We start from the raw sequence: 26,998 nt of genomic DNA on the forward strand, positions 1-26,998 counted from the left end.
GGAAAATGTTAACAGTGCTCTTTCCACAAATAAAAATAGGTTTATTTTTTTGACAGGGTTGAAAAGGAGTGAAAATTACCTGTGGGTCAGGAATGAGACTTCCTGAAAAGTGTCAGTGTGGCACTATGTAGTATTAAATGAGCCAAGTCAGGCAATTATAAAAGGGAATAGCTTGTAAGTTTTTATTATGGAAATAGGAGAAAAGGATAGGTAGCTAAGGAAAAAGTTGACAGAGGTGAAAAACAGAATATGGTAACAAAAGTCTAGTACTAAAGTTTTGAGAATGTTTTACTATGGGTGGCAAGTGAAGAAGCTGATGTTTGCAATAGTATTTTAGGCCATCCAGAAGAGAAACAGAGGTAATGAAAAAAAAAATAAGGATTTTTGGAATTTACTTATATGTGTGAAAAACTTGCCAAGTTTGGGGGCAAGGTTGTATTTTGTTTGTTTGTTTGTTTTTCATTTAGAAGACAGGTTTGCTTACGTAAAATGTCAAATTCTTCAGCTCACAGAACCTGCAGAATTTAAGGTGGAATTCCTGCCTCCTTTTCTTGTGCCCAAGTGTAAGTAGTCAGTGGTAGACAGAACTTCCACATCAAGTTACAGCAACACAGTTGGATGTCAGCCAGATGAAAGAAAAGGCTGGACAAAGTGTAGCTCTTCTTAGAGCACTTGCTGTAGCTGGCATTAGAAATAGATGACAAAGATAAACACAAGTTAGGGTTGTTTATCTCTACAGAAAACAAAGTGGTGTTATTGTCACAAGTGCTTACATGTTTATCTGCTATGAAGCAGAGTAGGACAAATGTGAAACTAATTTCAGACAAATTATAAAAATAAATGCATTTCTCTGCCAGTAATACCAGTAGTAAAGCAAAACTGAGAATAAGCATTGCATATGAGGGTAGAAAATGTGGTTTTAAATTGTGGAAGGAGGAGGAAAATGCCACAAGCATTCCAGTTCCCCAAACAAATCAAATGGTGGCTGACTATATTCTCCAGAGTATAATCTGGAACTGGATCAAAAACCAGCTAATTAAATAAGATACCGTTAACCATAGGCATTTGATCATTTAGAGTACCACATTTATTGAATACTGATATATTTTGTTGCAAGTTGACCCTAAAGCTAAGTATAAAAGAATTAACTAGAAAATGCTATGAATTGACAAGAGCTTTTTCAGAAATTAATCCTCATTTGGGAAAATAAGTCTTAAGTGAAATACAAGAAAATAATACAATTTCAGTTCTGTAAAAGATTATTTGCTTTACTTGAAGTACTTTGTTGCCCCTAAAAGCTAAAGTTTTGCATTCCAGTAACCCCTTGCTTCTTAAGAGTTATAAAGAATGTACCCAGATTCTCTCTTAGAGTTGAGGGTCTGTGTACACCACTTACAGATCTGTTACATTTAAAAAAGGATATATAAGATAACATAGGGAGTTGCTCTAGTTTACTACCTTCAAAAATTTCGAAGATTTATGAAGGGATGCAAAATTAGCGTTAAAAACGGTCATTTAACTTTGTAGTGTTGACAGTCTCAAAGAGCATCGGGAAAATTCAGTCCTGCCATTAATTTTGCATGTTTCCTTCTGACTTCTTTAAACAGCATTTTAGCAAGATATTTTATACCTTGGTTTAAGTTTCTTGGTTTTTTCTTTTCTATGGGAAGTGCTAACAGGCCATTATATTCAGTTGGTCATTGAAATACGTGTGAACTAAGTCCTCTGTCCAGAAAGTCTCTCATTTCTTCACTGAATGCCACAGAGATTTAAGACAATTAGAAATTCTTAAAAATCTACTTTCCTACTGTTTCCTACTGTTGCTGGCCCTCCAGCCTGGTGTCACACCAAGACAGCAGCAAGCCATGTGGTTTAGAAGAGCAGGTTGGACTGCTGGTGGAGCAGCCATAGCAGGGTTGCAGTGGGATGGCTGCAGGAGCAGAGAGGGAGCGGAGATGGCGATTGCATGGAACGGGCAGGTCCAGGCTTCCTGCACCAAGGCCAGACCCACCCTAAGGGCTGCTCAGCACCACCAGGGAAACAGGCTGATTCCCCTGGGCGTGACAGCTGACCCAGCTGGCCAAAGGGCTATGCTGTGCCATCTGCCATGGCACTCATCAGTAAAAGCTGGGGCAGGAGGGAGGAAGGAGGACATTTGTGGCTGTGGCATTTGTCTTGCACTTCTTGAGCCACGTGCATGCTAAGCCCAGCTTTCCGGGAAGCCGTTGGACACCTGCATGCAGAGGGGAAGCTGTGAATCAGTTCCTTTTCCCATTCTGCTGGGGCTCACAGCTTTTGCTTTCCCTGTTAAACTGCTGTTACCCACACCCACAAGTCTCCTCACCATCCTTCAGTCTTCTCTGCATTTTGTGGGAGCAGAAAGTGAGCGCTCCACTGGATGAAGACTTGACTGTTCCCCAGGGTCAGCCCCCAGTGGGAGAGCAAGTGTCCTGCTGCCATTAGATGACCAGGCTGCCTGAGTGTCAGCAGACTGCCTGGTCTTGAGCAGTTAAGGCTCAAAATTGGTAGGTGTCTGGTAGGTTCTGGCTTTTCTTTTAACATTTTCTCAGTTAAATTAACTGGGTTTTTCAACTGTGTCAGACTGATGTAATTTTAGTTTCCAGTTTTTCTATTTAGCCACTAGGAAACATTCTGCTTATTCCTCTCATGCACATCTAATGAATCCCCTTTCATGTTACTGTATAGCATTTAATTATAATTGCTTGCTTTTCCCAAGAGGTGGCTGCTTCAATTATTGCAAAAACTGGGAGAAATTAAGGTGGTACAGACAAATACAACATAATAATTTCCTTCTTTCACTTACTTGGGTTTGTAGTGTAAATTACTTTCTTCCATTTTGTCCATTTTAGGGAGTTAGGTAAAGGAAAATTGTAATACAAAGAAGACTTATTATATATAATTCTATAATCTTTCAAGTATTGGTGTCATGAAAGGTTTCTGACTGGTAGATAGCAATTTTAATGTATGATTTTAAAAAGGAAGTCTTGGCTTGGTTGACATTCTAACATAGCCAAATAAGCATGAATTTTGGAAGTATTGTAGTGTAAATTGTTAGGAGGAAAAATCTATAAACTACCTACTGCAGTTTCCATGAAGTCATTATGGTTTTCTCACAGAAAAGAACCTTTCTTCAGCTCAAGAAAGTTAAGGAGAATAGATACTGTGTTTGACTTTATTTATAACATGGCAAAAATTTAGGTTTTCAGCACTTAATACTCTTTTTTTTTTTCTGAGGGGAGAAAAAGAGCAATTGCTGTCATGTGTTGTCTACTACATTACAAATGTAGGGAAAGAAATGTTACATCAGGTATTCTAATTCTAAAAAAAAAGTATCAATTTCTCTTCAGGTTGATCAGGGTTTTTTTAAAGAAAGACATTGCAGGGGAGTTGCATTGAGATGAGGGTTGCATGGAGAGGAGGGTTGTTGTTTTATGTAAAAGTGGATTACTGTTTTGGGGGGGTTATATAAATTGGAACAGATTTTGGCCTTTGCAGCAGTAAGTACTTAGACTCAGACTGTACTGCCTACTGAGCACCAAATGGAAGCATACAGCTGAAGGTCTTGGTTTATAACTGAGGATGTCACACGAATCTCTGAAGTAAAGTCATAGGGCCTGTTGCAAAACTGGCATAGGCAGAGGTTTTGAGAATGAAGGAATAGGAATTCTGTAATAGAATTGCATCTACCTCACATTATCATATTTTCCATGTCTATCATATTTTTATCTTGTTTCTGTGATAGCTGGGCTTCAAAGTAAGGGATTCTTTGTACCAGTGTAGAATCTTAGACTTGCTTTGTTTCCCTTGCCCTCCATGTGAAAAGGTGTGTGTTGAGTGCACAGTGCACATTCAGTGGCATCGTTTTCAAACAGCCATTGCAGCCCTAAAGGCTGCCCTTGCTTCCTTCTTCCTATATACCCATCAACTTGATATGCTTGGGAATGCTTCTTGGAGGCTGTGGAGGTGGGTTTGAAGCACCACTTCAGCTGTGCCAGCCATGAGTGCTGTGAGGGGAGAGAACATGCACATGGAGAGCTTGGGGGTACAATCAGGTCAGTATTTCTTGAGGCCTTTGAGTTGATGTCCATAACTTCAATATCCCTGTAAACATTTTCTGTTAAAGTCCCTATAAATACACCTGTTAAACAAGCACTGTGGGACAGTGAGAGCACTACAACAGGTTTCTGTGCCATGAGTTAATAGGTAAGAGTAGGAAAAAGCTATTTTGTCACAGAGTTTATGGGATAGTGGTCATATCTGTTGTGTTCAGGAAGTTATATTGAGAAACTCCGCTCACTGATATATTCTTTTGTTCTTTTGGTCTTTTTTGAATTGTTCTTGAGCCATCAGAAAAAAAGCATAAAGCCACTATATTGGCCCAGTGCTGATCTGGGATTACATTAGGAAGGTGAGGTAGAGACTGATGCTGATCCTTTTCCTGTCATCCCTGTCTTGTTCCAGCAGTTTCATGGTTTTTCTCTGCAGTGAGATGTCAGAGCTGCTTTTCTTGAAGTCACATGACATGCCTTCCTTTGTGCTCAGCTGTTGTGAACAGCTACCAGAATTTTCTGAGGAATGCAGTAAATTATAGGATGGAATAATTTTTTTTTTTTTTTATAATCTGAAACCCTCTTTAGTGGAAGAGAGGCATTAGCAGAGCCTGGTGAAAAGAAGGAAATTACTGTAGTGGAAAATAGTGTTTTACTCTAGGGAATACTTGCAGGTCCTGTTACAATATGTTGGTTCTACCACTCTCCCAAAAACCACACAGGCAGTTTTACAATTGCCAATGTTTTAAAAAATTTAAAATATGCAAGTTGAAAATGAATTAATAAACTAGAAAGTTTGTCAGACCATAGCCATACCTTCTGTTTTCTTTTAATTTAGTTTCAAAATGTTGGTCAAAGCTACCATTCTGTGAACAGCACTTTTTTAAGGACAGTTTAAAAATTCTGTAGTAGATAAAAAATTGACGCTGATTTTTCCAGTTGTGCAAAGAAGCTCATGTTGAGCAGCAAAGCAGAAGCTAACAAGCTTTGTGCTCTGTACCTAAGGAGATGTGAGAAGCAAAAGGAGAACAGGAGGATCAGCTGCCAGAAATTAGAGCTTTGCTGGCTTCTATCCAAACATTTCTGCCTGAATGAGGTGGCCATAGTGAATAGAATATGTAAATCATCCAAGGGAATATATATTAACACTTCTGTCCTACCTGAGATAGAACTTATTCCCAAATTACATAGGTTTTTTAAAGTCTATCTCTTTAACTGATATTTTCTGCTTAGCTTTTGCTCCAGGTATGTGTACAGGTCATGTATATACACGGTTCAAATACATTCCCATCACTGAAAGCTTAGCAAGTTGTTCACCAAGATCTCAAGTCTTGAAAAGTCTGACGATCCAGTTCTTTGTCAACCTAAGCCAATTTGGCTGCCGGCTTCCCGGACTTGCCCTGCTGTGCCTCTCCTTGCCCTGTGTTCAGGCTGTGAGCTTGTCTGACCTTACACTGAACCTGTTTGGAGCACAAAGCTGGCAGGAAGCTATGCACTTTGCCTGAGAGTTTCTTGACTATTTAGCATGCTGAAATAGTTCAAAGCTGCTGCAGACATGAGTAGAAGCACATGGTCAAGCCTGAGGGGAACCGAACAGGGATGTAGCTGCCAACATTTGGGTTAGCTCAGGATGCCCAGCTGGAGGTGATAGGTAAGACAGAAAAGAGTGGCTTCAAGAAGGCTTTACTGCCCTCAGGTCAGTATTGATTAAACCTCAGGTCTGCCAACAGAAATACAGAGTTACCTCCTGTGCTGGAGAAAAGTGTGAAAACAGTGGTGCTTCCAGAGATGTCCTCAGCTTCAGGGTAGAATCTCTGGGGGCGGATTGTGCGCTTTGATGTTGAGCATGACTTTCTTTACTTGGATAAACTACCAACACTGAAAAACAATTCCTGCTGTTTCAGAAATTACTTACCATTTTTTGTGAGTCTGGTTGTGATGTCCTTTTATCTCATGAGATGGTGACTGGCCATTTTGAGACAATATTTAATATTTTTGTTTCTTGGCATGTTTGAGATAAAAGCCAAACTGGAAGATAAAAACAATACAAATGTGCAGAAACATATCTTCTTCCCCCTCCTCCCATTTGGTAAAAAAATAAAGTGATTTTGTTTCCCTCTTGTTTTAAAAATAATGTATGTTGTTGTTGAAAAAATTTACTGGGGAAAAACAAAATGTGATGCAGAAAAAACGGCTTACATGTAATGGCATTTTCATTTTCAAAAGATCCTGTAGTAAAGAGTTACTTAGTTCAATAAAAGAAATGTAGTAATATTTGTAATAGTTGGCTCTAATAATGAAGTGATTCTGTTTTGTGCGACTGAAAAAAATACACTAAATTTGTAGCTTTTTGTAGTCGAGAGAAAGAGAGGGAATTATGGAAATCTCTTCTTATACTATAAAGTAACTACTGTATGAAAAGAAATGCATCCACAAGTCTCTGAATTCTCAGTTTCTGGTATTCCAGGTCTCTATAAGTATTCAAGTAAACTCAATACATTTATCCACAGTGTAGTTATTTGCATTTTAATATTTCATTCCTCTTGTCAGAGTAATAAGTTTGCATAGGTTTTTTTAACCTGTTATATTAGCAAGTTGAGGTATTTTAAGAAGTGAATATCCTTTTAAAACCTTTTTTGTGAGATTATTTTTCATTGTGTAAATATTTCAGTTTTATATAGTAACACAGCAGACATTAGAAGATGTTTTAGGAAATTCTGAATTCAACTTGTCCCTTCTCTTTTTCCCATTATTTGCTGCAGGATTTGAACAAGCGCTTGTCGCTGCCCGCTGACATCAGGATCCCCGATGGCTACCTGGAGAAGCTGCAGATCAACAGCCCGCCCTTTGACCAGCCCATGAGTCGGCGTTCTCGTCGAGCATCCCTGGTAAGTGCGATGCACCTGCCTTTCTAACCAGCCTCTCAGCTCTTCAGAATCCACTGAACACACATATTCCATGGGTATATTTCAGCTTCATTTCCACTTGGGCATTTTATTCCTGAACAACAGCACGTACTTGTCAAAATCCAATGGAGAACTTCACACTTTGTATCATTTTTCTTCTGCTAACTTGGTGTTCTCGTATTTCTCAGTGAAGGTCTTGACCTATTGAAAGCAGTGGCTAAACTAAACTCCCAAAGTACATACTTAAATCCTTCTGCTTTTTAGAGCAGGGATGATCGGTTTGAGCAAATAGGCCACAGTGTTAAGTCAGGGCTGGGTCCCCTCGTGATTTAGTAGGAAGGCCCTAAAGCAGCATAATATGAAGGCAGGTCCTCCTCACTGCTCTTTTTGTATCTGATAACATTTTCTTTCTCAGAATTGCTGAGCTGAGACAATAGTGAGTGTTTTATGATTTTTTGGTTTTGTTTTTGTTTTGGTTTTTTTTGTTTGTTTCTTTTATCTTCTTTTCTCTTCTTTTCTCTTCTTTCCTTTTCTCTTCTTTTTTAAAGCACATGGTATTTCCTAAAAGAATGAAGGAATAAATTCACTTAAACCTTTTTGGATTATTAGTTATTTTAAAAAATAAGTCTTTTCCTTAAAGATGACAGAATGAGTATTCCTACTCTATAATTAGAGTATAAGTGCTAGAAAACTTGGATATTTGTACATATAAATCATGCACATCCCTGGAATAATAAAAAACATTGTTGTATTATTTTTTTAAAATTTGATATGTTTCAGTCATAGTTTCAGCTATCAGTGTTCTTTAGTGTTGAGGTCTTAGGGAATTGCTAGACAGTTACTGACATCCTGAGTAAATTCATTGGTGAGAAATTTGTCACAGAGAAATTCTGAATAGGTTTATGAAGTGCACATCGTTGTTTTCTTGATTTAATTACTTATTTACTGAAAAATAATTAGGAAAGTACATATAGTGAAATAGGTTTGTTGACTGTAAAATATCTTTATTTTATTCATTATTAATAAGGTCTATAACAAAGCATTGTTTGAGTATTTTTACCCTGAAAGAAAAAAATTATTGTCCTGGACTAACAAAGCTCTGATCTTCATGCCACCTTTTGCAAAGACAATGTTAAAAAATAAATAAATAAATAAATAAATAAGAAAATATTTAAGTGAATCTCTGGAAGTAATGATAATGTGTCAGGCTTAAATACTTGTACCAGAATTTTGTAGCTCATTCACCACTTAGTTGCTGCTGTAGCATGGAACTGAGGAACAGATTTCCCCAGACCTCTCTTCAGATGCTAGCAAAATAACTTTTCAGTAGAACTTTGCCAGTGGAGTTAAGTATTTGGAATCTGGGAGAATTTTTCATGTAAATCTGAATTCCTTTGCTCATTTAACGGTGACCCCTGAGAACAATTGAGGTTCTCTCCTCTTTACCTCTGAGAAAACTGACAGAAAAACAGTGCCCTCTAATGAATGTGGTGTGTGCCTGGAATCAGCTTCCCATCACAAGGTTGTGTTGTTTTTGCCTTTTAAAATGCTTTCATTTTTAAAGGGCTTTAAAGTCCAAAATGAAACCTGCCAGCACTGCTGTGGAATGCAGGCATGCATTTGCTGTGATTTCCAACTAAGCTTTCAAAAAAAGAAACCCAGGGACTCACTGTTCTTAAATTGTTATTGCCTGCTAGCAGACTTTTGCTTACAATAGATAAGTATTGTGCTCTGCATCAAAGGCTTGTCTCTTTTCAAGACTTAATAGGGATCAAAGGGAAAAGGCTATCAAAAGTACCAGGTGACGACTTGTTATACTTTAGGTTGGTGTTTTTTCTTTGAAATACAAGCAAAAAATTAGTTTTTACAGTAACTGCATTTTGTGTAAACATGAACAGTATTGTATGCACAGACACTAGAAGTAAAAGACCCTAAATACTGTGCATCAGTGTTTCTGTGTAAGGCAAGATAGATGCCTATTGCAGAAAAAGATGAAATAGTTCAAAAATTATTTTGAACTAAAGATGAAATTGTTCTTAGTTTGAGGAATTTAAAGCTTATTTTTTCTTAGGAATGACAAGGAACCACAATATGATCAAAAATTTAAACACATTGTAAAGCAGATCTTGAAGAATACCTGTCTTCTGTATGTAGGAAATATTGTATGATTTTTTTGTATTAAACAGATACTAAGTGTATGAGTCTTAATGAAAAACACTGAGGTTTCTTAGAAATCTGGCTTTTAAATTCCAGACTGTCTGGTGGTAGCAAGACCAATGGCTATGAGTTCTTCTTTAGTTTCTCTTATAATAAACTAAGCAGCCTGTCTTTTTAATTCTAATGCCATCTAATACTCACTTCAAGATATGTTTGTTTAACTAGGTCAAAATGCACTTTGGAAACATAATATTTATTTTGCTAACATTGCACCTATATCAGTGGTATGTTTAAAATCTCACTGGAGCTACAAGGGTAGCAAATATCAACTTTGCTTGTATTTTGAGATAAAGGGTTTGTCTTTGACAAGCTCCTAAATGTGTGTGATGCTAAAGTCTACTTATACAGTTCTAAAACATTTCAGTTCTAACACTAGTTTAATAAAGCACAATTGCTCTTAATGTTATATTAATGTAATTATACACCCATTTTCCCCCTAGATATATGAAATATGTTTGCAGACATGATCTTACAGTTAGTTCAGATGTATTTTCATACAAGTGTTCTGAAAACTAAGTATTAATCAAATTTTTCTTCCCTTCATAATATATTGCTGTCAATTCTTAATACAGTCAACAGTATTAATGCTACCATAAAATAGTAGAAAATTTTAAAATCCATCACATTTTTAGGAGCAAATCAGCTTGTGAAATGTGGATCTGGGTGCTGAAGACAGCCTAGGGTCAAAGGACTGTTCCTTGGAAAGAATTAGCCAATGAAGAGCTACGTTTGGAAATGAAAGGAGGGGTGGTGCTGGGGAGAAAACCTGGCTCTTTTGTTGCAGTGTGTTCATTTGTCAGTAAAGCATGACCCTGTGAAGCCTATAAATTTGGGAGTTTGACAGGGTACAGGCTATATGTGTTCTGTAAATTGCTTCAAGATTTCATGCTTTCATGTTTACTTTTAGCATTCAGGAGCAATAGTTTCAGCACTGAAGGAACAATAGGAAGCTTTGGTGTAATTCACAGTGGTCTTAGGAGAAAACAATGGTGAGAGAGAACTGTGTTATATGAGAGTAGCAGTGGATTTGAACAGGAAAAGAGTAATGATCTTACAGTATTCAGAGGTAAATGTGTTACATAGGCAGGCACACCCTTCTGGCTTGCATTGAAGAGCTAAGTTGGTGACAGAAAAAGAGAAGATGAATAAATAGATCCAAGTAAAATACACAAAGATTTGGAGCTAAGAGGTATAAATTGTGAACTGCTGAGACAAAGCTGAAGCTTGCTGAGGAATGATGCTTAGGGATTTTCTTGCTGAAATTTCAGTCCAAAAGGCATTGAGAATTCAGAATGGAAGAGGATGCTTGGAGCTAAGATCTTGAACATAGCAGACAAATAAGATTACTTTGAAAAAAGCAGCAGCATATGGTTATGCTGAGCTAGAGAAAGGATGGACTAGTTTGAGATTACTTCCATGCTTTAAGCTATAACAACCTCAGTGGTGGTAATCAGATCAGAAGAGTGGAGAAAACCTAAGTAGGAGGTAGGTTAAAGTGAGGTTTTGGTCTAAATGTAACTCAGCTCACAATCCCTCCAGGATACACCGTAGACTGGCCAACAGGCTGAGCACTGGGCTGGGATGCTGGGTTGCATTTATATCAAAATGTGCTAATTTGTTTTTAAAATACTGGGGTTGTGCAGTGTTAGTCAAGTATTGTCAGGTAATTTTCTGAAATGAAGTTTAGCTTGTTCATTAAATGATGTACCAATGAAGTGTTTGGTTTTAGTGATCAATTTGCCATTTCTTTTCATTGCAGTCGGAAATTGGATTTGGAAAAATGGAAACCTATATCAAGTTAGAAAAGCTTGGAGAGGTATGTATAGCTTTCTTTTGGAATGATGACAATGTCCTATGTAAAATTCTGCGTAAGTTTACCTGAAATTTTCCAAATCCCTGAAAATACCTGTTGAATTTACTTTTTCAGTAAACCACACATATTCAACATGTGTAACAATGTCACAACCACACAAATGTTTATGCATAAGTAATAATTAAAAAAAATAGGCAGGAAAACTGTCAGAGCTGGGGAAGAGCAAGACTACATTAGAAAATATGCTGTGACCTTCTGGCTTTTTTTTCAGATAGACAAAATTATTCTGTCGATGGTAACACTATGTTTTTGATGATAACACTAAGTCTGGTGTCCTCTTGCCATGACTTAGGTGTTGGAATGTTCACGATGGATTAGAAACCAGTGCTTGGAAGGTGCAGGCAATAGCTGTGTGTGTGTTCTGGTAAAGAAGCCTGCACACCTGAGCTGGGCAGCCAGCCAGGTGCTGCCAAGGGAAGTACATAACACACTTGGAGGGGGCAGCTCTGCCTCTCCAGTCATCCTCTGACTTCCAGAGAAACAGTTCAGTTCAGGAGGGACAAATTGTCATTCCTGTCCAGTTTGATTGAGGTTGACCAACAGAATCGAAAATGGACAAGGAGCACTGAAATGGGATGCAGTAAACATTGCAGAAAGAAGCAGGGCTGGTCAGCATCTCTGCTGTGAATATTACAGTCAGTCCTCCATTTAAAACGTTTTAATTTCCTGTTATCAAATCTGAGCCTGCCTGATGCAGCTTGAAGCCTGTTCCTGTTTTCCTATCACTTGTTACCTGGGAGAAGAGGCTGACACCCACTTGGCTGTAATCTCCTTTCAGGCATTTGTAGAGAGCAGTAAGATCCCCCTGAACATCTTTTGTTCAGGCTAAATGCCCTCAGCTTCTCCTCACAGGACTTGTGCTCCAGCACCTCAATGTCCTTCTTGCAGTGAGGGGCCCAGAACTAGGCACAGGATTCATTCCAGGTGTCACCTCACAAGTACTGAGCACAATCACTTCCCTGGCCCTGCTGGCCCCAAAGTCATTGACACAGGCCAAGGTGCCATTGACCTTTTTGGCCACCAGGGCAGACACTACTGGCTCATGTTCAGCTGCTGTCAGCCAGCACCCTCAGATCCTTTTCTTAGGAGCATCTTCCCAGTCACTTCCCCAAGCCCACAGCACTGCCTGGGGTTGTTGTGACCCAGGTGCAGAACCTGGTGCTCGGTCTTATTAAACCTCATGAAATTGCTGTCAGCCATGGATCCAACCTGTCCAGATCCTCTGCAGAGTCTTACAGTACTGTAGTGATCTAGGGCAGTTTCTGTACTTCTGTTGCTTTCTCAGGCATTTGCAGGGATTAGTTTTGCCTACTGTTTGGTCAGAATTTTTTGTCTTAATTTAATATGCCTCTAGAGTTTTGTACCTCTTGCTGTCTAAAAATACATAATGAAGACAAGAAGCTATCCAAAGTTACATATTTTCTTTGAGTTTGTGGAAGAGTATGTCTGCAGCCTTTGGAAACATAAATGCAGCATAGTGTGGAGATACCTGAGCTAGATATCTGTAGTCAGATAGAGACTTTGAAGAGTGTAAATGATCCCAGCAGTGAACTTAGTGAACTTAATGCTACCTGATCTGACTTCTTTGGTAGCTCTGTGGTATTTAGGTTTCCATGCAATTTTCAGAGCTGTTAGGCATATACACCCCTTGTGGCTTCTATGAGTTCAGTCCTGTGCTTAAAAGAATACTCCTGTACTTTTACATGTGTCAAAAGAATATAATGTAAAAACTATTCATATCCAAAATGTAATCTATTAGATCCTCAGACAGAAGTTAGTATTTTCTTATTTAACTAATGTTTTGATAAAGGAACAACTTGTAAAAATTCCCTTCTTTATCCATTTTATAGGGTACCTATGCCACAGTTTATAAGGGGAGAAGTAAACTGACAGAGAATCTGGTAGCTCTGAAAGAAATCCGCCTGGAACACGAGGAGGGAGCACCATGCACAGCCATAAGAGAAGGTGGTAACTTTTTTTTTAGTTCTTAGAATTTCAGATACTTCTGGATTTCTTTTTGACCAAAGCACCATCAGTACTTGGAAATACATAGCCTACATTGGACATTAGTAAAATTGCTGTTAGTATTGATGAGGAAAGTTATAGTCCAGACATTTTCAGAGTTTTGTTTCAAATTTATTTGCTTTACTGTGATTTCAGATTTAATTGTGATTGTGATCTCAAATGCAGTATTATATTATAAGTGGATGATTAGATACTGAATTAGACTGCTCTTAGTGAGTAACTTTCAGGAACTCAGAGTACATTTTACAGAATTACTTCTGTCTGAAAACTATAGTTTAAGAAATACAAGCTTGTTACTCAAGTATGTGTTTGTTGTTTTGATTAAATACCTTTTTTATTAACTCAATCTATATGCATATTATGTTCTTAAAAATAGCTTTTTAATTAAAAAACCCCAGATAGTTTATATGGATGATCTTAACTAGAAATTGCATTTATTCCTCACATGTTTTGCACTTACTTTGTTCTTCCTGTTCTCTCTTGCAGTGTCATTATTAAAAGATCTGAAACATGCAAATATTGTTACATTGCATGATATTGTGCACACAGACAAGTCTTTGACTCTTGTTTTTGAATACCTGGTAAGTGCTTAAACAATTACGGAGCTTTACATTTGATTTATGGTTTCTAAGAAACAGAAACACAACAAAATTCTGTACTCTTTTTTAAAATACTAGGAATATTGGAGTTTTCTCCTGCATTTACAGTCATTCAGCTAAAAATGAGAACAGTGTATTCAGTTCTTAAATGGCTGTAAATTAGTAAACATTGTTGTGATAATTTCAGAGTTTTATTAATAGCAGTTACTGGTGGTCTGCCTGTTCAAACTGTCTGCTTGTCTAAAATCATTACCTGTATAACATGGTAATCACACTATGGTTCCAGTGATATTTTTCTGTTCCTATGATATTTTTCTGTTGCGACATAGCTGGCTTTCAGTGTAATTGGAGAATATACCAATTCTATAAAATACTGTGTCTTGCATAGGTGGAGGAGAAGGCAGTGGCAAGTAATGTTGCCTGAGACAGTCCAGCTTGCTGGGAAAAGGGTATTTCTATCCTTTGGAAAACCATGGGTATTTGTGTCCAGGCTTTAGGGGTTTTTATTTAGTATCTTCTGCAGAAATCTCTTGTTTTGATGAATCATTTCAGTTCCAACAATAAGTAATATTCATGTGATTTGTTACACACAATTTTACTGAACCATGATGATGTTGTTTTGCCAGGACAAGGACCTGAAGCAGTACATGGATGACTGTGGTAACATCATGAGTATGCACAATGTAAAGGTGAGTGTTTTTAGTAACAGTGACCACCTTCCAGCTTTGTCCTAAGAATTTCAGAGAACTTTATAATCAGGAGCTAGATGGTTTAGTCTCTTTAAAAATAAAATAAAGAAACTTAACTTCCTTTTTGGCCTGACTTAGCTACATTTGACATCAGATGATGTCTTTAAGTGTTTAAAACATTGAAAAGAGGCTATTATATAAGTTCATGTGTTTTCATTCTCTTTGAAGCTACATATCTAAAATTAAAAAATTCCTAAAAAATAATACACTCATAACTCTTTTGACTTCTTGTCCTTCCATTATTTTATACTCATTTACTAAGTCTGTAGTTTGATATATCCTTGGATTTATATATGGACACTGAGGAAAACGTGGCCTCAATCATGAATGTGTTTTTGGGTGCCACTGCCCACCACACAAGTAAGAAATCAAAAATACGTATTTAAGAATGAGTAATGTTCATCTTTCCATTAGTAAGAAAATGGAAATAAAATTTTCCTTACAGCCTAATTTGCTTTTTCTTCTAGTTATGGTTGTGGCCAGGTCAAGTGACTTAGTCTCCAATCTGACCTGCTGAAACTAAGTCAGGGTCAGGTGCTATTTCTCTTGTAAAAACCAGGCTTTTATTTGGAAAACTGGCAGAACTCTTAGTGTTCTTTAATACTTAGGGCTTTAGAAACAAGCTTCCAAACAGAGTACAGAACTGTCATGAAATGAGTAAAATTATTTAGCACATGGGCTAGATATTGATTTCTCTTTGGTGAGCTTTCCCTTGCATTCTGTTGCCACATTACTGTAAGTGTCTCCAGGGAAAGACATCTGCCCATAACCTGCTCTGTTGCTTCCTCTGAGAGACTGCAAAGGGAAATTCTTTCACTTGTTTCTACTTCAGAGAGGCAACCAAAAATCATAATTATGCTTGTGTTTTTAATTATCTGCAAGTTCATTAGCAGTGCTTCAAGTTTAAAAAAATAAGGGAAAGCTGTAAGTGGGAACTTGACTCTTATTATAAGTGCAGTTAGTGAACAAGCCAGAATCTGCTTGTGGTAACCTGAGCTAAGCAGAGGAATTGTTTTTCCTTGTTTGCCTATGGTTTAAGGTATGCTCAGAGAGCAAATTTATATGGTCAGTACCTTTGGCACTGGGAAACCAGAACAGCTGTGGTAGCTGTAGGTGCTTACCTTATAATAACTGTGGGGGTTTGAGTCATCATTAACATTTCAAAGACCTCCCTGACATCACTTCCTCACATTCCTTGGCTAATTTTAGGTTTTTGTGTTTTGACAAAATGCAGGTGTATGTGATCTCTGCAGGTATTAGTGTTTTAACCAAAGTTTTGAGCTAATACATGGCATCCTGTGCATTTCCAAAAGGATCCCTGCCAACTGTGGTGAAGCTTCACAATTTCTGTAATCTGCTTTGCATTCTTGACTAATCCTTGCAGTCCCAGTGTACATTAGGGAGGGCCATTCACTTCTATTGAAGTCATGCTAATAAAGCTTGGCACTGACTACCCCTGCAACAGTATGGGCCTGAGTAGATGGAACAAGACTTGTTGCTTCTCATTCTGCTCTTCAGAAAGGAAAGTAAAGAGAAAGAAATTAATCCCAATTCCTGTTTTTCTAGCACAGATGAATCCCATGTCAGCACACTGAGAACAGATGGATGTAACTACACCTGCTGTGTATTTGTCCAGTTTATGAAAAAGAATTTGGTAGTGTCACTTGGTGCAAAAATAAACCGATGTATTAGAATATGGTCATATAAAAACATTCTAGTGTTTTTCCTCAGAGGTCCTGTTACATGATCAATTTGTCACATTGCTTTCTGTAATGCTTCATATTTTCTTGTTGTGAATTTGATTACCTATGCTGACTGAGTGCTGCTGTGTGGTAAATGCCAACAATAGCTACCCAAAAGTCCCATGTTTGAGATCAGACCTTTATACATACAGAAACTGCAAAGTATTAGTCCTTAATGTAGTCATACATTAAACTTGCTTGGCTGCCCACTGCTAAACCTTTCTTTGCCCCATACTACTTTTATATCTATATATGTGCACCATTGATATGCATGACTGAAGTTGTTTGCTTGGCTTGCTGTTCCAGAGGATTAAAATAAACCTGTGTGTGTCAAGGTGAGAGGATGAATGTAAATACCAGAGGCAGTTGGGCTGCTTTCATAATCCTCATTTACCCATTTCTCCATCTTCCCTAAGCTTGTGAATCTACATGTATTTTTCCAGTAGCGTGCCAAGACATTCTTTACGTAGTTCAGCAGAGTTGGATGGAAATGCTGCTGAGCTGCATTTCCAGAAGGGGCTCTGTGGCCAAAGGCAACTTGAGTATATAGTCAGAGACAGTTATCTTTAAAGACATTAGTGAGGGGAAGAGCAGTGGTAAATGCTCTTTAAAAATAAACAGCCCTGTGTTTCTCTTCAGTTAAACAGAACAAATTGCTCTGAAAGTCTTTGTTGTAAAGTATGGTGTTAAGGCAGTGCATTAGGGTAAAATGATTTTAAATCTTTGAACAATAATGATGATGTCCAGAATTTGCTCTTAAGGAAAGTAACTCACTTTTTAGAGAAGTCATTTGTCCTGCTTACAGTACATAACTCTCCAGTGCCCAACTAGTCATGCAATGTGTAGATTACAATTTTTTTTGTCTAATTTATATAAATGTTCTCTTTTGTAGCTATTTTTATATCAGATTCTTCGTGGTTTGGCCTACTGTCATAGGAGAAAGGTGTTGCATCGAGATTTGAAGCCGCAAAATCTACTAATTAATGAGAAAGGAGAACTGAAGCTCGCAGACTTTGGTACGGCCTGAAATTACTCTGTAATAACTATTCTCTCGGTAAAGGAAAATAATTTTTCCTTAAAAGGGGAAATGAGTACATTGGATCTGTAGTGAATTTGGGTGCTCTCAAATGGAAAATGAAAGTCAGCCTTTTACAGGCCATAAGTAATCAGGGTAATACCTCTGTAGGTAACACTGTCACTCCACTTACAGTTTGAAAGTAGTCTTAAGGCTTCCTGTGAAATTGATACTTAGTCAAATCCTTAAGGTGGAGCTCATGTTGCTTCTCCTACCACTCCACAGTCACTCTAAAGCAGGGTAACCATGACAGGAGAGAGGAAGGTTTTGTTCACGTGCTAAATTGTCAGATGTTGCACTATCACTGATACACCAAATGCCTTGGGTTTACAGTAGAGTGGGACGTCCACATTTCCCTGTTGCTTTCTGTGTCTGGAAGATCCTTTGAAAGTTGTGCTCTGTGCCTCTGATTTTACCCCTTCTGTGTGAATGAAAGCTGCTCAGAAGATTGCATCTAACATGGTAGATCTGAATTTTATTGAAGATATTGCTGACAAATTGACAGTGTTAGGATGGAAAACCCTTACTGGTCCAACACTGGTTTGGTCTGTTTCCACCATTCAGTTAATTGCTTGTTGCCTTCTGCCTTTTGCAATGTAATTTTCCAGAAACAGTGCAGAAGGTTTTCACAACAGGGAGGTGTCATATCAATCTAATGCTATTTAATGAAATTTACGGGATTAGTCCAGGTTTTGATGTGTTTACCTTTCTTCTGTGCTTAAAAATGCTGACCATGAGATTGCCATAAGTACTAAAAGGCAATAGAAATCTCTTTATTAGGGCCTTAAATAACATTAGGAGATGGTAAGTATAATAATGATGGTATTTAGCAAGTACAATAAGGTCCTAAAAATAGTTTGTCAATTTCATACAAAAAGGATTTAAGCAAGCTGTACATGACTCTTCATTTCCCTTTTTATCAAGGATTGGCAAGAGCAAAGTCTGTTCCTACAAAGACTTATTCCAATGAAGTTGTCACATTATGGTACAGACCACCTGATGTTCTCCTTGGATCTTCAGAGTATTCAACTCAAATTGACATGTGGTTTGTATAGCTTTGTCTAATTCAAATTTTTGTTCTGAGTCAAGTTGAAAAAATCTCAGCTTGGATGTTAAATAGTAACATTCAAATACACAGCCTTTGAATTTTTGTATTTAAGGAAAAAAGCAAGTCATCTTCTTGTAATAACAGGGTAATGTGGTATTTTACCATGAACTTTAATAAAATTGATTAACTCAACATCTGAAGGAAGAGGATATAATATAGCTATGACAGAGGTTTTATTTAGTCTTTGACAGCTCTTCTGTTACTACAAATCTTTCTAAATATTTTAATTGTAGTGTGTGGCTAACAACCAATAATTTGTTTTAATTGAAGAGAAATTCCAGAAGCCTTTACAAGCTGAAATTAAAAGATTATTTCTGCTTTATCTTTCTCTGTCTTTATAAAGGGGCGTCGGATGCATATTTTTTGAAATGGCATCAGGAAGGCCTCTTTTTCCTGGTTCAACTGTTGAAGATGAACTGCACTTAATCTTCAGACTTCTTGGTAAATGGATACTTATAGTAATGTTAATGCACCACATTTGTATGAGAACTGTGGATCTTTATCTCAGAACAGTAGTATGTATTTCATCACCTTTTCATCAAGGTGATGAAAAATTATTTAGCTGACTATACAGCTGAGTTTGCACAACATAGGCATGTTGAATAGTTTTTTCCCTTTCTCCTTTAAATTACAGGATTAAATGCTTTTTGTGTCAAAGTTGTTTGTTTACATTTTTTAAGTTGAATTTGTTACTGCTTCTAAATGCAGGAACTCCATGTCAGGAAACGTGGCCAGGCATTTCTTCCAGTGATGAATTTAGAAACTACAACTTTCCTAAGTATAAACCACAACCTCTCATCAACCATGCACCAAGGTACTTTGTGTTTTATTAATAGAAAATATGCATCCCTGTGGTTTTGCATATTCCTAAGTGGGAATGCATTTCTGTGTGCAATCTGCCACTGAATGGTGTAAAACTGTTCATCAGTTGTGGTAGAGTGGGCAGATGATAATGCAAAGCAGAACCTGGTACTATGTGAAAACTTCCTCTGATATCATTCTAGGTACCACAGCTCCGTAATGACCTGTGGAACGATAAACTCTGATTAATAATGTCTCCATAGCCAGAGAATTCACACAGCATTTCCTAAAGATCACAGATTCTCTTCTGGTTATATACTGGACCCAGGCCATTTGTTAAAATGGTTTTCTTGAGCAGTTTCTTGTAATCATTTTAAAACCATAATGAGGAAGATGAAGGGTCAGCTCAGTCATTATAAATAAACTTAATAACAAAGACGTTCATTGTCTACCTTGAAGAAGATCTAATATTGTATCCCTCTAGTAAATGAGTAGTATTAATCTTAAAAGAAATATTAAAAATATTTAAATAAATTATTGAGGTCAGTCTAGTAAATGACGATCCAAACTAAGGATTTGTGTGTCCCCAGTGTTTTCCAAATAGTCTTGTTCTGAGATATTATTATGTTAACATCAATAAATGTTGTTTAGGTGAAAGCATTTCCATGTTTGTTTAAAAATAATTTTCAGGTTTGATAATTTTCAGGTTTCATTTAATTAAGTCAGTTCCTCTGCAGTTCTACTTTTGTAAATACAATTCAATAACTGTTTTAACTTTTAAAAATATCTTTATTTTTAGGCTAGACACGGAAGGAATTGAATTGATAGCGAAGTTCCTTCAAGTAAGATGTGTTTTGTGGCTTTACTTTATAAAAGTGCAAGTTTTGAGTTCTAATATATTACATACAAAACGTATTAGAAGTCAAAGTATTTAGCTCTGTCTCGAAGTGGAATGTGTAGCTGAGTCTGTAGTGGATGACAGATGTGAGAAGTCTGTAGTGTGAGAATTAAAAATCTGATGCTTGCTTTTTTTTTCTCCCAGAACTGATTTCTTCTCTTACTACCTTTCATAAAAATAGAATTATTCTGTGTTAGCCCAGAAAAAACTAAATCTCTTGTGAAATGCAGTATTAAACCAGAACTTTTAAATACAAATGCTAGATTTCTTTAATGATTAACTGAGCTTAGTACTAGAGAAGGAGTTAGTAAGGTGTAATATTACTCCTTGATGTTGCAGCTGTATTCAAAAGCTGAGTGGTATGTAGGTCTAATCTTGGAATCTGTATTAAAAATGAGCTGGAAGCAAGATGGAAGGCCAGCTCCTGCATCTTTGAGTAGATGCAGCACTGTAAGTTATTTGTGTGCGGCTTTTGAAACATCTGCATCCTTGCCTAGAATTGCACAGATGCCAAGGAGGAGGAACCTAATCATTGTACCATCTATAAATAAAGATTAGGTGGAGTTTTAACCTGTATCCATTTGCAGAAATTATTTTTACTATTTTAGCTATCTTGTTACGTGTTGACAGTACTGATTCTGCTAAACCATTGGGTAGTCATGTGTGAAAAGAAAGTAATGAAAAAAATTGTCCTGGTGAATTATGGGAAATGTTGAGCAGCTAGAACTCTTTCTCCCTTTGATGAAATCACTTGATGCAACAAGATTTTTAATGGAAACCAACACACTTGTATGCTTTTATGTTAATAGTACGAATCAAAGAAGAGAATTTCAGCAGAAGAGGCCATGAAACATGCGTACTTCAGAAGTCTTGGAACAAGAATACACACTCTGCCTGAAAGTAAGAGGAGTAGTAAAGTAGCAGAATATTGTTAAGATAGTGCATTGAAGCTAAGTACATTGTGAAAGGAAAAACCCTCTAAAGTATTAAAGTGTCTGATATCTAGTAGTTTAAATAATTGTGAATTGGAAATTTTTTTAATCTAAACTATATAATTAAGAATATAATTTTGGTCAATAAAACATAGTTTTACATTTGTACATGAATTAACTTCTTTGTTACATTTCAGGTGTTTCAATATTCAGTCTAAAAGAGATTCAATTGCAAAAAGACCCTGGCTTTCGAAATTCCACCTACCCAGAGACCGGTATGGAAAGCTTTATATTTTCTCATGCTTACTAAAAGAATGCTGTGCCACAGGCATTTGGAATTGAAAAATGCTTTGTTAAATCGGTTTGTGTAAATATACTGAAAAATAAAATCCAGAATGATTTACTGAGATTCCTGTAGAGACACATAAGCTAAGTGCACAGTAAGATGTGAGTTTTACTAGGGGTGGGCAGAGACTGTGAAGGTGAGAACATTTTGGAGTTTCAAACCAGTTACTGTATGGGGGTTAGAGGTGGCAAAGTGAAAAACCAGTGCAATGAGTGCAGTTAAAAGATGCTGATGCTGATTGAAGCACAAAGGGTGCTGCCTTGAAGAAGGATGAAGATCTGGATAATAACTTAATAATCCATGGTGCAAATGCTTCGGTTTCTTACCATGGTCCGTGTTGTGTTGCAGGACATGGGAAGAACAGAAGGCAGAGCATGCTTTTCTAAAGGGGGCAGTGCAGAGTCAAGTCCAAGCCTATCCTGTCAATCAAGGACTCGGATCCAAAGGCAGTGCTTTCTGTTGGTGGACTTGGAATCGCAGTTTGTCTACACTGTCCTCTTAACAGTGGAGTCTTTTTATTTCCAACCTGCAAATTATGTTTTTATATTTGTTGTCACAGTGTGACAAATTTTTGTACAGTTGGTTTTAAGGTCTCCTCTGCCACTAGAGCCAGTAGGTTACAGCTGTTGATGTAACTGTAGCTGCAATTTTTGTGCAGGACTGAGAAACACAGTGCATTATTTATTGCGGAATCATTGCTGCTAAATAACTACTGTCTGTATAGTTAACACAACAGTTCCATGCCTGAAGAAGTTGCAATGGCTTTATAATATGTGAATGCATCTGTTTCTCTTGACAAAATGTTCTACTGCTGCGGGGTTTTTTTGTATTTCTTAAACTGCAGTGTTTCCTGGAATGTAAACATAGCTTTGCTTGGCTATAGGTGAGCCATCTTTAATGCTCTAAGTTCTTGGCACTTAATTCCTTATTTAACATTGGAAGTATGTGTTGAAATAGTTGAAAAATTATAATGCATATTATGTTTTTGAAAAGCACATGGTGTGAAGGTTGATTCAAACAAGTGAAAAGCAACTTTGATTTGCTCTCAGATCCTATGTTAGTTATCGATAAATTAGAGCATGGAGGCTGGACGTTTTGCCAGGCTTACTCCAGCATAACATATTTGCACATTGTTGTGCATATGAGGCCTGCAGAAACAATAACTTTTTTACCTTGTTTTTAACTTAGAAATACAAATAGTAAAAGGACAATTCACGTATGTTGGACCCTGGCTTACTTTTCATTACAGAGGAACAGGACAACTAATTACACAAACATTGGAATAATGACACACTTTTCCCACTTTGTTCCTCTCCCATTTGTGCATTATTCACTTGAAATCAACTGGAAAGATGCAAGTTTGTACTTGAGAAGAACTCACTATGCTACAGAGCTTTTACAATGGGAACTTAGAGAGTTTTTCAGATCTTAGATGTTACCTGTTTTCCAGAGATAGTAAACATATTACTACTATGCTTATGCATCTCAGTGAGTATCATAAGTACACCCTTGGTGATGGTTACAGTATTTTTAAGCATTTGTGTTCACCTTTATGAACCTATTTGTTTAGTGCATCTTAAAGAGACTGTAAATCTTTATTGGTATATTTTGAAATGGTCATGTAAATCTTTGGCTGGTATATCATGAAAATAGTCATAGGTAACTTAATTTTTCCTGACATTCACTGTAAAACGTTCAGGGGTCCTACCATTTCTGTTCAGGAAATCTTGTAGTTTATTGTTATTTAACAGTATTAAGTGAATTTTTGTATATTTCATTTTAACTTTATTTGTGAATAGTGATTGTGGCATGTTTGGGGGTGTTTTATTAATATTTCATTGATACTAGTAAATTTGAATTGGGATTTTTTTTTTTTTAATTTTATTTTCTGGAAGAGAAAAATTCATGTGTAACGGTGACTATTGGACCACTACTGCTTTTCAGCATTTGTAAACCGGTTTTACGTTCAATCTTGTAGACCTAACAAACTGCTGTTATTTCTAACTGACCGACCTGTATTAATATTGTACTTTTGAAAGTATAAATATTATGTGGAATTCTTTGGTTTTGTTTTGAAATTTATAATAACAAAAGCCCTGTGTTGTTAAAAATACAGACTAAGTGAACTTGCGGTTCTTGGGGCATTGTTGGCAGCGTTTAGCGAGGTCCGTGTGTTGTGGGAGCCCCCAGGGTCACCTTTGGCTGCTCCTTTAGTTCCTTCAGGGCAGTGGCAGTGGCAGTGGCAGTAGCAGTGACGTGGCTCATCCGTGGCTGAGGCTGCTCAGGATCTTCTCAGTGGCGTGTCCCAGTGTCACTGCTGGTGAGCCAGCCCTGCGTGTCACCCGGCCTGGGAGCGTCACGGGAGGCTCGGACACGCGCGGGGCTCCCCTGATCCCAGTGCGAGCGCTATGGCTATGGCAGAGGCACAGTTGGCACTGATGAAAAACCTTGTCCTGAAATAGTTGTTATATATATTTTTATAGTTGCTATGGATCTGATCTAGATTTTATACCGATGAACTTTGTAGGAAATACGTTGTAGACGTGACAGTGTTGAAGAAAGAAGTGTCAGAAAAACATCTTTTTTACAGAAGTAGTGAAGATAGACTAAATGTTCCCTGTGGATAAATGTGTGATTTAGCATTTCTAGAACAGTAATACTTCATAGGTCATAAAAGAACAAGTAATAATGTGACACTAATGAGTAAAGGACTTAAAGGTTTACCTGATAAAATGAAGTGCATTAATAAACTTAGAAAGGGATCAGGCGCAGCTAACAAAAGGATGTTCCATTTTAAGTAGGAATTCAGCTTTTATGTTACAGATGAAAAGATCTTGCATAAAATTAAAGCAGTCTGTTTATAAAGAAATTTTTTCTAAGGACCTACAAGTGAATCTGTGTTCTTCATTAGGAGGTAGCTTTAAAGAACATATTTAAGAAACTTGCCATCTGTTGTCAAGCCAGTTTGGGGCTTTTTAAAATTGTCTGTTACTGAAATTCCTGCATCAGCAGAGACAGTTCTGTGGCAGTTGCCTGTTTGGGGCAGTAGTCAGCAAGTCTAAAGTTGCTGGGCATCTCTGACATTCTTTCTATGGAATTCTGTGCTCTGCCTCCCGTCAGGCAGAGTCAGGTACTACGGACTTGGTTTCACTGTCCCCAAAAACTTAAGAGTGTTGGCCTTTTTGGGGGAAGGCCTCAAGAGTGTCAAAAACCAAGCAGAGACTTGCTAAAAATGGATGACTTTCAGTGTTAGGTGTGACCACCTTTCCTTGACGATGAGTGATCAGTTAATGAGAAATGGCCTGCATGTCGTGGCTGATTTTAGGTAGTTATTTTTGATAACTGGTGTGTCCCACCTAGGCCAGGGTAGGGCTGGCCAGGTATGGGTGTAGGTGTGTGTCAGAGTCAGGTGGGCTGGAAGCCAGGACAGAGGCAGGTGCTGGTGGTGTGGTTGTATTCACGTGCAGGTGAAGGTTGAAGGGGAGAGAGGGTGGGTGGAGGATGGAGATTGACAGGACAGGGTGGGAGATGGAAGAGGCAAACCAACAGCTCAGCAATGCTCTAGTGGAACGTGCTTCTCAACATGGCTGTGTTATTTTTGTGCTGCTTTACCACAGCATTAAGTAGCCAGAGTGTATCCCTGAATTGGGCAATAAAAGTTAAAATAAACAATTATTAAAGAATAAACATACTTTGTATTTGCAAATCATTTGAAAAACTGCAAAGTAGCATTCTTTGGGCTGCTTGCTTGTTGTTTGTGCATGAATTTTTCAGTGTAATAAAGGTACATTTTTTCTGTTCTGCAATGTTAAAATGGAATTAAGGTTAAGAATACATTCTGTTATTGAGGACAAAATATATGAAAGGTATGTTGTAAATATCCTCAGGCTAAGTATTATAAACCCAGGAAATACTCAGAATTAAGGTCAGACTTTAAAGAAATCCAAACAAATCAGGGTATAGAAATACAGAGCTACAGCACATGATGACGCTGAAGAGAAATCAGAACTTGCCTTGTCCGTGACATGATCATTTTGTCTGATGAGCAGAGTTGAAGTAATTCATGCACCTTTTTAGCATATTTCAGTACCTTATTTACCTTCAGAAATTTTGGCTTTAAAACAAATGTAACATCTCTGTGAAGTGCCTTTATTTTGGGAAGGAACTTGAATGCTTACTTTATGCAGTTTGGGGGTTTTTATATTTTCAGAGATTGGGCTGTTAAAAGATTCAATGCTCTCACTTGACCTTTGTGTACATCCATGTATGTCACCAGTATCCATGTCATACCAATGTAGGAGACTGGCAAGGTAACAAGTACAATTATGAAACATAAAGGAAGTATGTAGCAGTTGGAACATTGTAGGTAAGCTCTGACTGTACAGGTGGGATGATCGTGAAAAGTACAAAAGCCAAGCAGGTACATGGGCTTTGGAATTTCTACCATGCACTTTCTTTCATCACATGGAGTTCAGCTGCACAAAAGTCATAGTCCCATTCTTGGCCGTAGTGGGAGCCTGTTTTCACAACTGGGATTAGAGTTCATATATTCTGTATTGGTTTTTTTAATCTCTTGTATGTGACTTTTACTGGGCAATCCCTCTCTAAGCAACTGAGTAAAATTGATGTCAGAATCAATTCATGATTTCTGACATCAACTGAGTCAGAAAATGCATGTCAGAAAACGTGAACAGTTTCCGATCATTTTTGCATGTTTTCTAAAAACCCTTAACTCCAAGTTAGGTGACTTCAGAGCAAACTTAAACTGTGAATGCACACATACACACGTGCTACTGTGGTAAAGAACTGCTTAATTTATTGTGCTGGCTGCATCCTTCAAGCTCACTCAAGAAGCAGGCCTGCCTGAGCTCATCACTTTTACGGTCCTCCTAACGAAATATGAGTCTTACTTGGCTCAGATGCTCTGCCTTGAAATATATTTTTCCCCAGAGAGCTGTGAAGTTCCTTCATTTGTTGCAGTGGGATCTTTCTGCTGATGGAATTACCATGGCTGTGGATTGCTAACCAGGGAAAATGCTCTTCCCTGTCTCTTCTCCAGTGTGCTCCTGTAGAGCACCTCCCTCCAGGCCTTGCTTGGTAGCGTCTGTGCTGTCACCCACCCCTCCTCTTTCACACCCTGAGCTTGTTTTTTCAAAGACTGTTTTTTCCTTTCTTTACTGTCTTGTTATTTGATTTGCAGGAGAGGGTAGCTGGCCTGGAGCCATGTTAGGAATAATAAAGTTTACATTTATGCATTTGCACTTCTTGCAGAGTGAATGTGAACTGATGGGAATCTTTCACAAAAGAACTCCAGCACATCCTAGAATCCTCTCTCCTAGGATGCTTTCTTCAAATACCAGCCCCTACCCAAGGCAGGCCGTGATGCTGATTGCTCCCGAGTCCTTGCTTGAGGTTCATTCTGCTTTTTTCATTTAAATAAATTCATACTGCTTCTCACTCGTGCTGTCAGTCTCTTTGCCCTCAAGAAATAGGTTTGTACTCCATCTGTGCAGAGCACTCACACATTAATTCGTAGGAGCAGTTACAGTTTGGGGCTAAAACGGATTTTAAAAGTTGGTAGTCTTTTGACTTTGGAGGGTTATGCTTAAATCTGAGGCCTGTGTTTGTTTATCCTACAGGATATACAGACAGTCTGA

General features: G+C 37.7%; 1 protein-coding gene across 4 annotated transcripts in view; it reads left to right on the top strand.

The window, feature by feature from the left end:
- Positions 1-25,028, top strand: part of CDK17 (cyclin dependent kinase 17) — a 99,812-nt gene extending 74,784 nt beyond the window's left edge. For all 4 annotated transcript variants that reach the window (XM_071423249.1, XM_071423251.1, XM_071423250.1 and 1 more), the window contains 13 exons: positions 6,833-6,958; positions 10,953-11,009; positions 12,917-13,031; positions 13,578-13,672; positions 14,317-14,379; positions 17,074-17,197; positions 18,181-18,301; positions 18,708-18,805; positions 19,073-19,178; positions 19,965-20,007; positions 20,873-20,963; positions 21,193-21,270; positions 21,690-25,028. In XM_071423249.1, the coding sequence (XP_071279350.1) occupies positions 6,833-6,958; positions 10,953-11,009; positions 12,917-13,031; positions 13,578-13,672; positions 14,317-14,379; positions 17,074-17,197; positions 18,181-18,301; positions 18,708-18,805; positions 19,073-19,178; positions 19,965-20,007; positions 20,873-20,963; positions 21,193-21,270; positions 21,690-21,727 (1,155 nt within the window). In that variant the 3' untranslated portion in view covers positions 21,728-25,028. The remainder of the gene's footprint in view (positions 1-6,832; positions 6,959-10,952; positions 11,010-12,916; positions 13,032-13,577; positions 13,673-14,316; positions 14,380-17,073; positions 17,198-18,180; positions 18,302-18,707; positions 18,806-19,072; positions 19,179-19,964; positions 20,008-20,872; positions 20,964-21,192; positions 21,271-21,689) is intronic.
- Positions 25,029-26,998: the final 1,970 nt, after the last annotated feature.

The sequence above is a fragment of the Agelaius tricolor genome, unplaced genomic scaffold (genome assembly GCF_023055355.1).
Source record: "Agelaius tricolor isolate 1412-34295 unplaced genomic scaffold, bAgeTri1.0.p SCAF_3, whole genome shotgun sequence".
Classification (NCBI taxonomy): Eukaryota; Metazoa; Chordata; class Aves; order Passeriformes; family Icteridae; genus Agelaius; species Agelaius tricolor.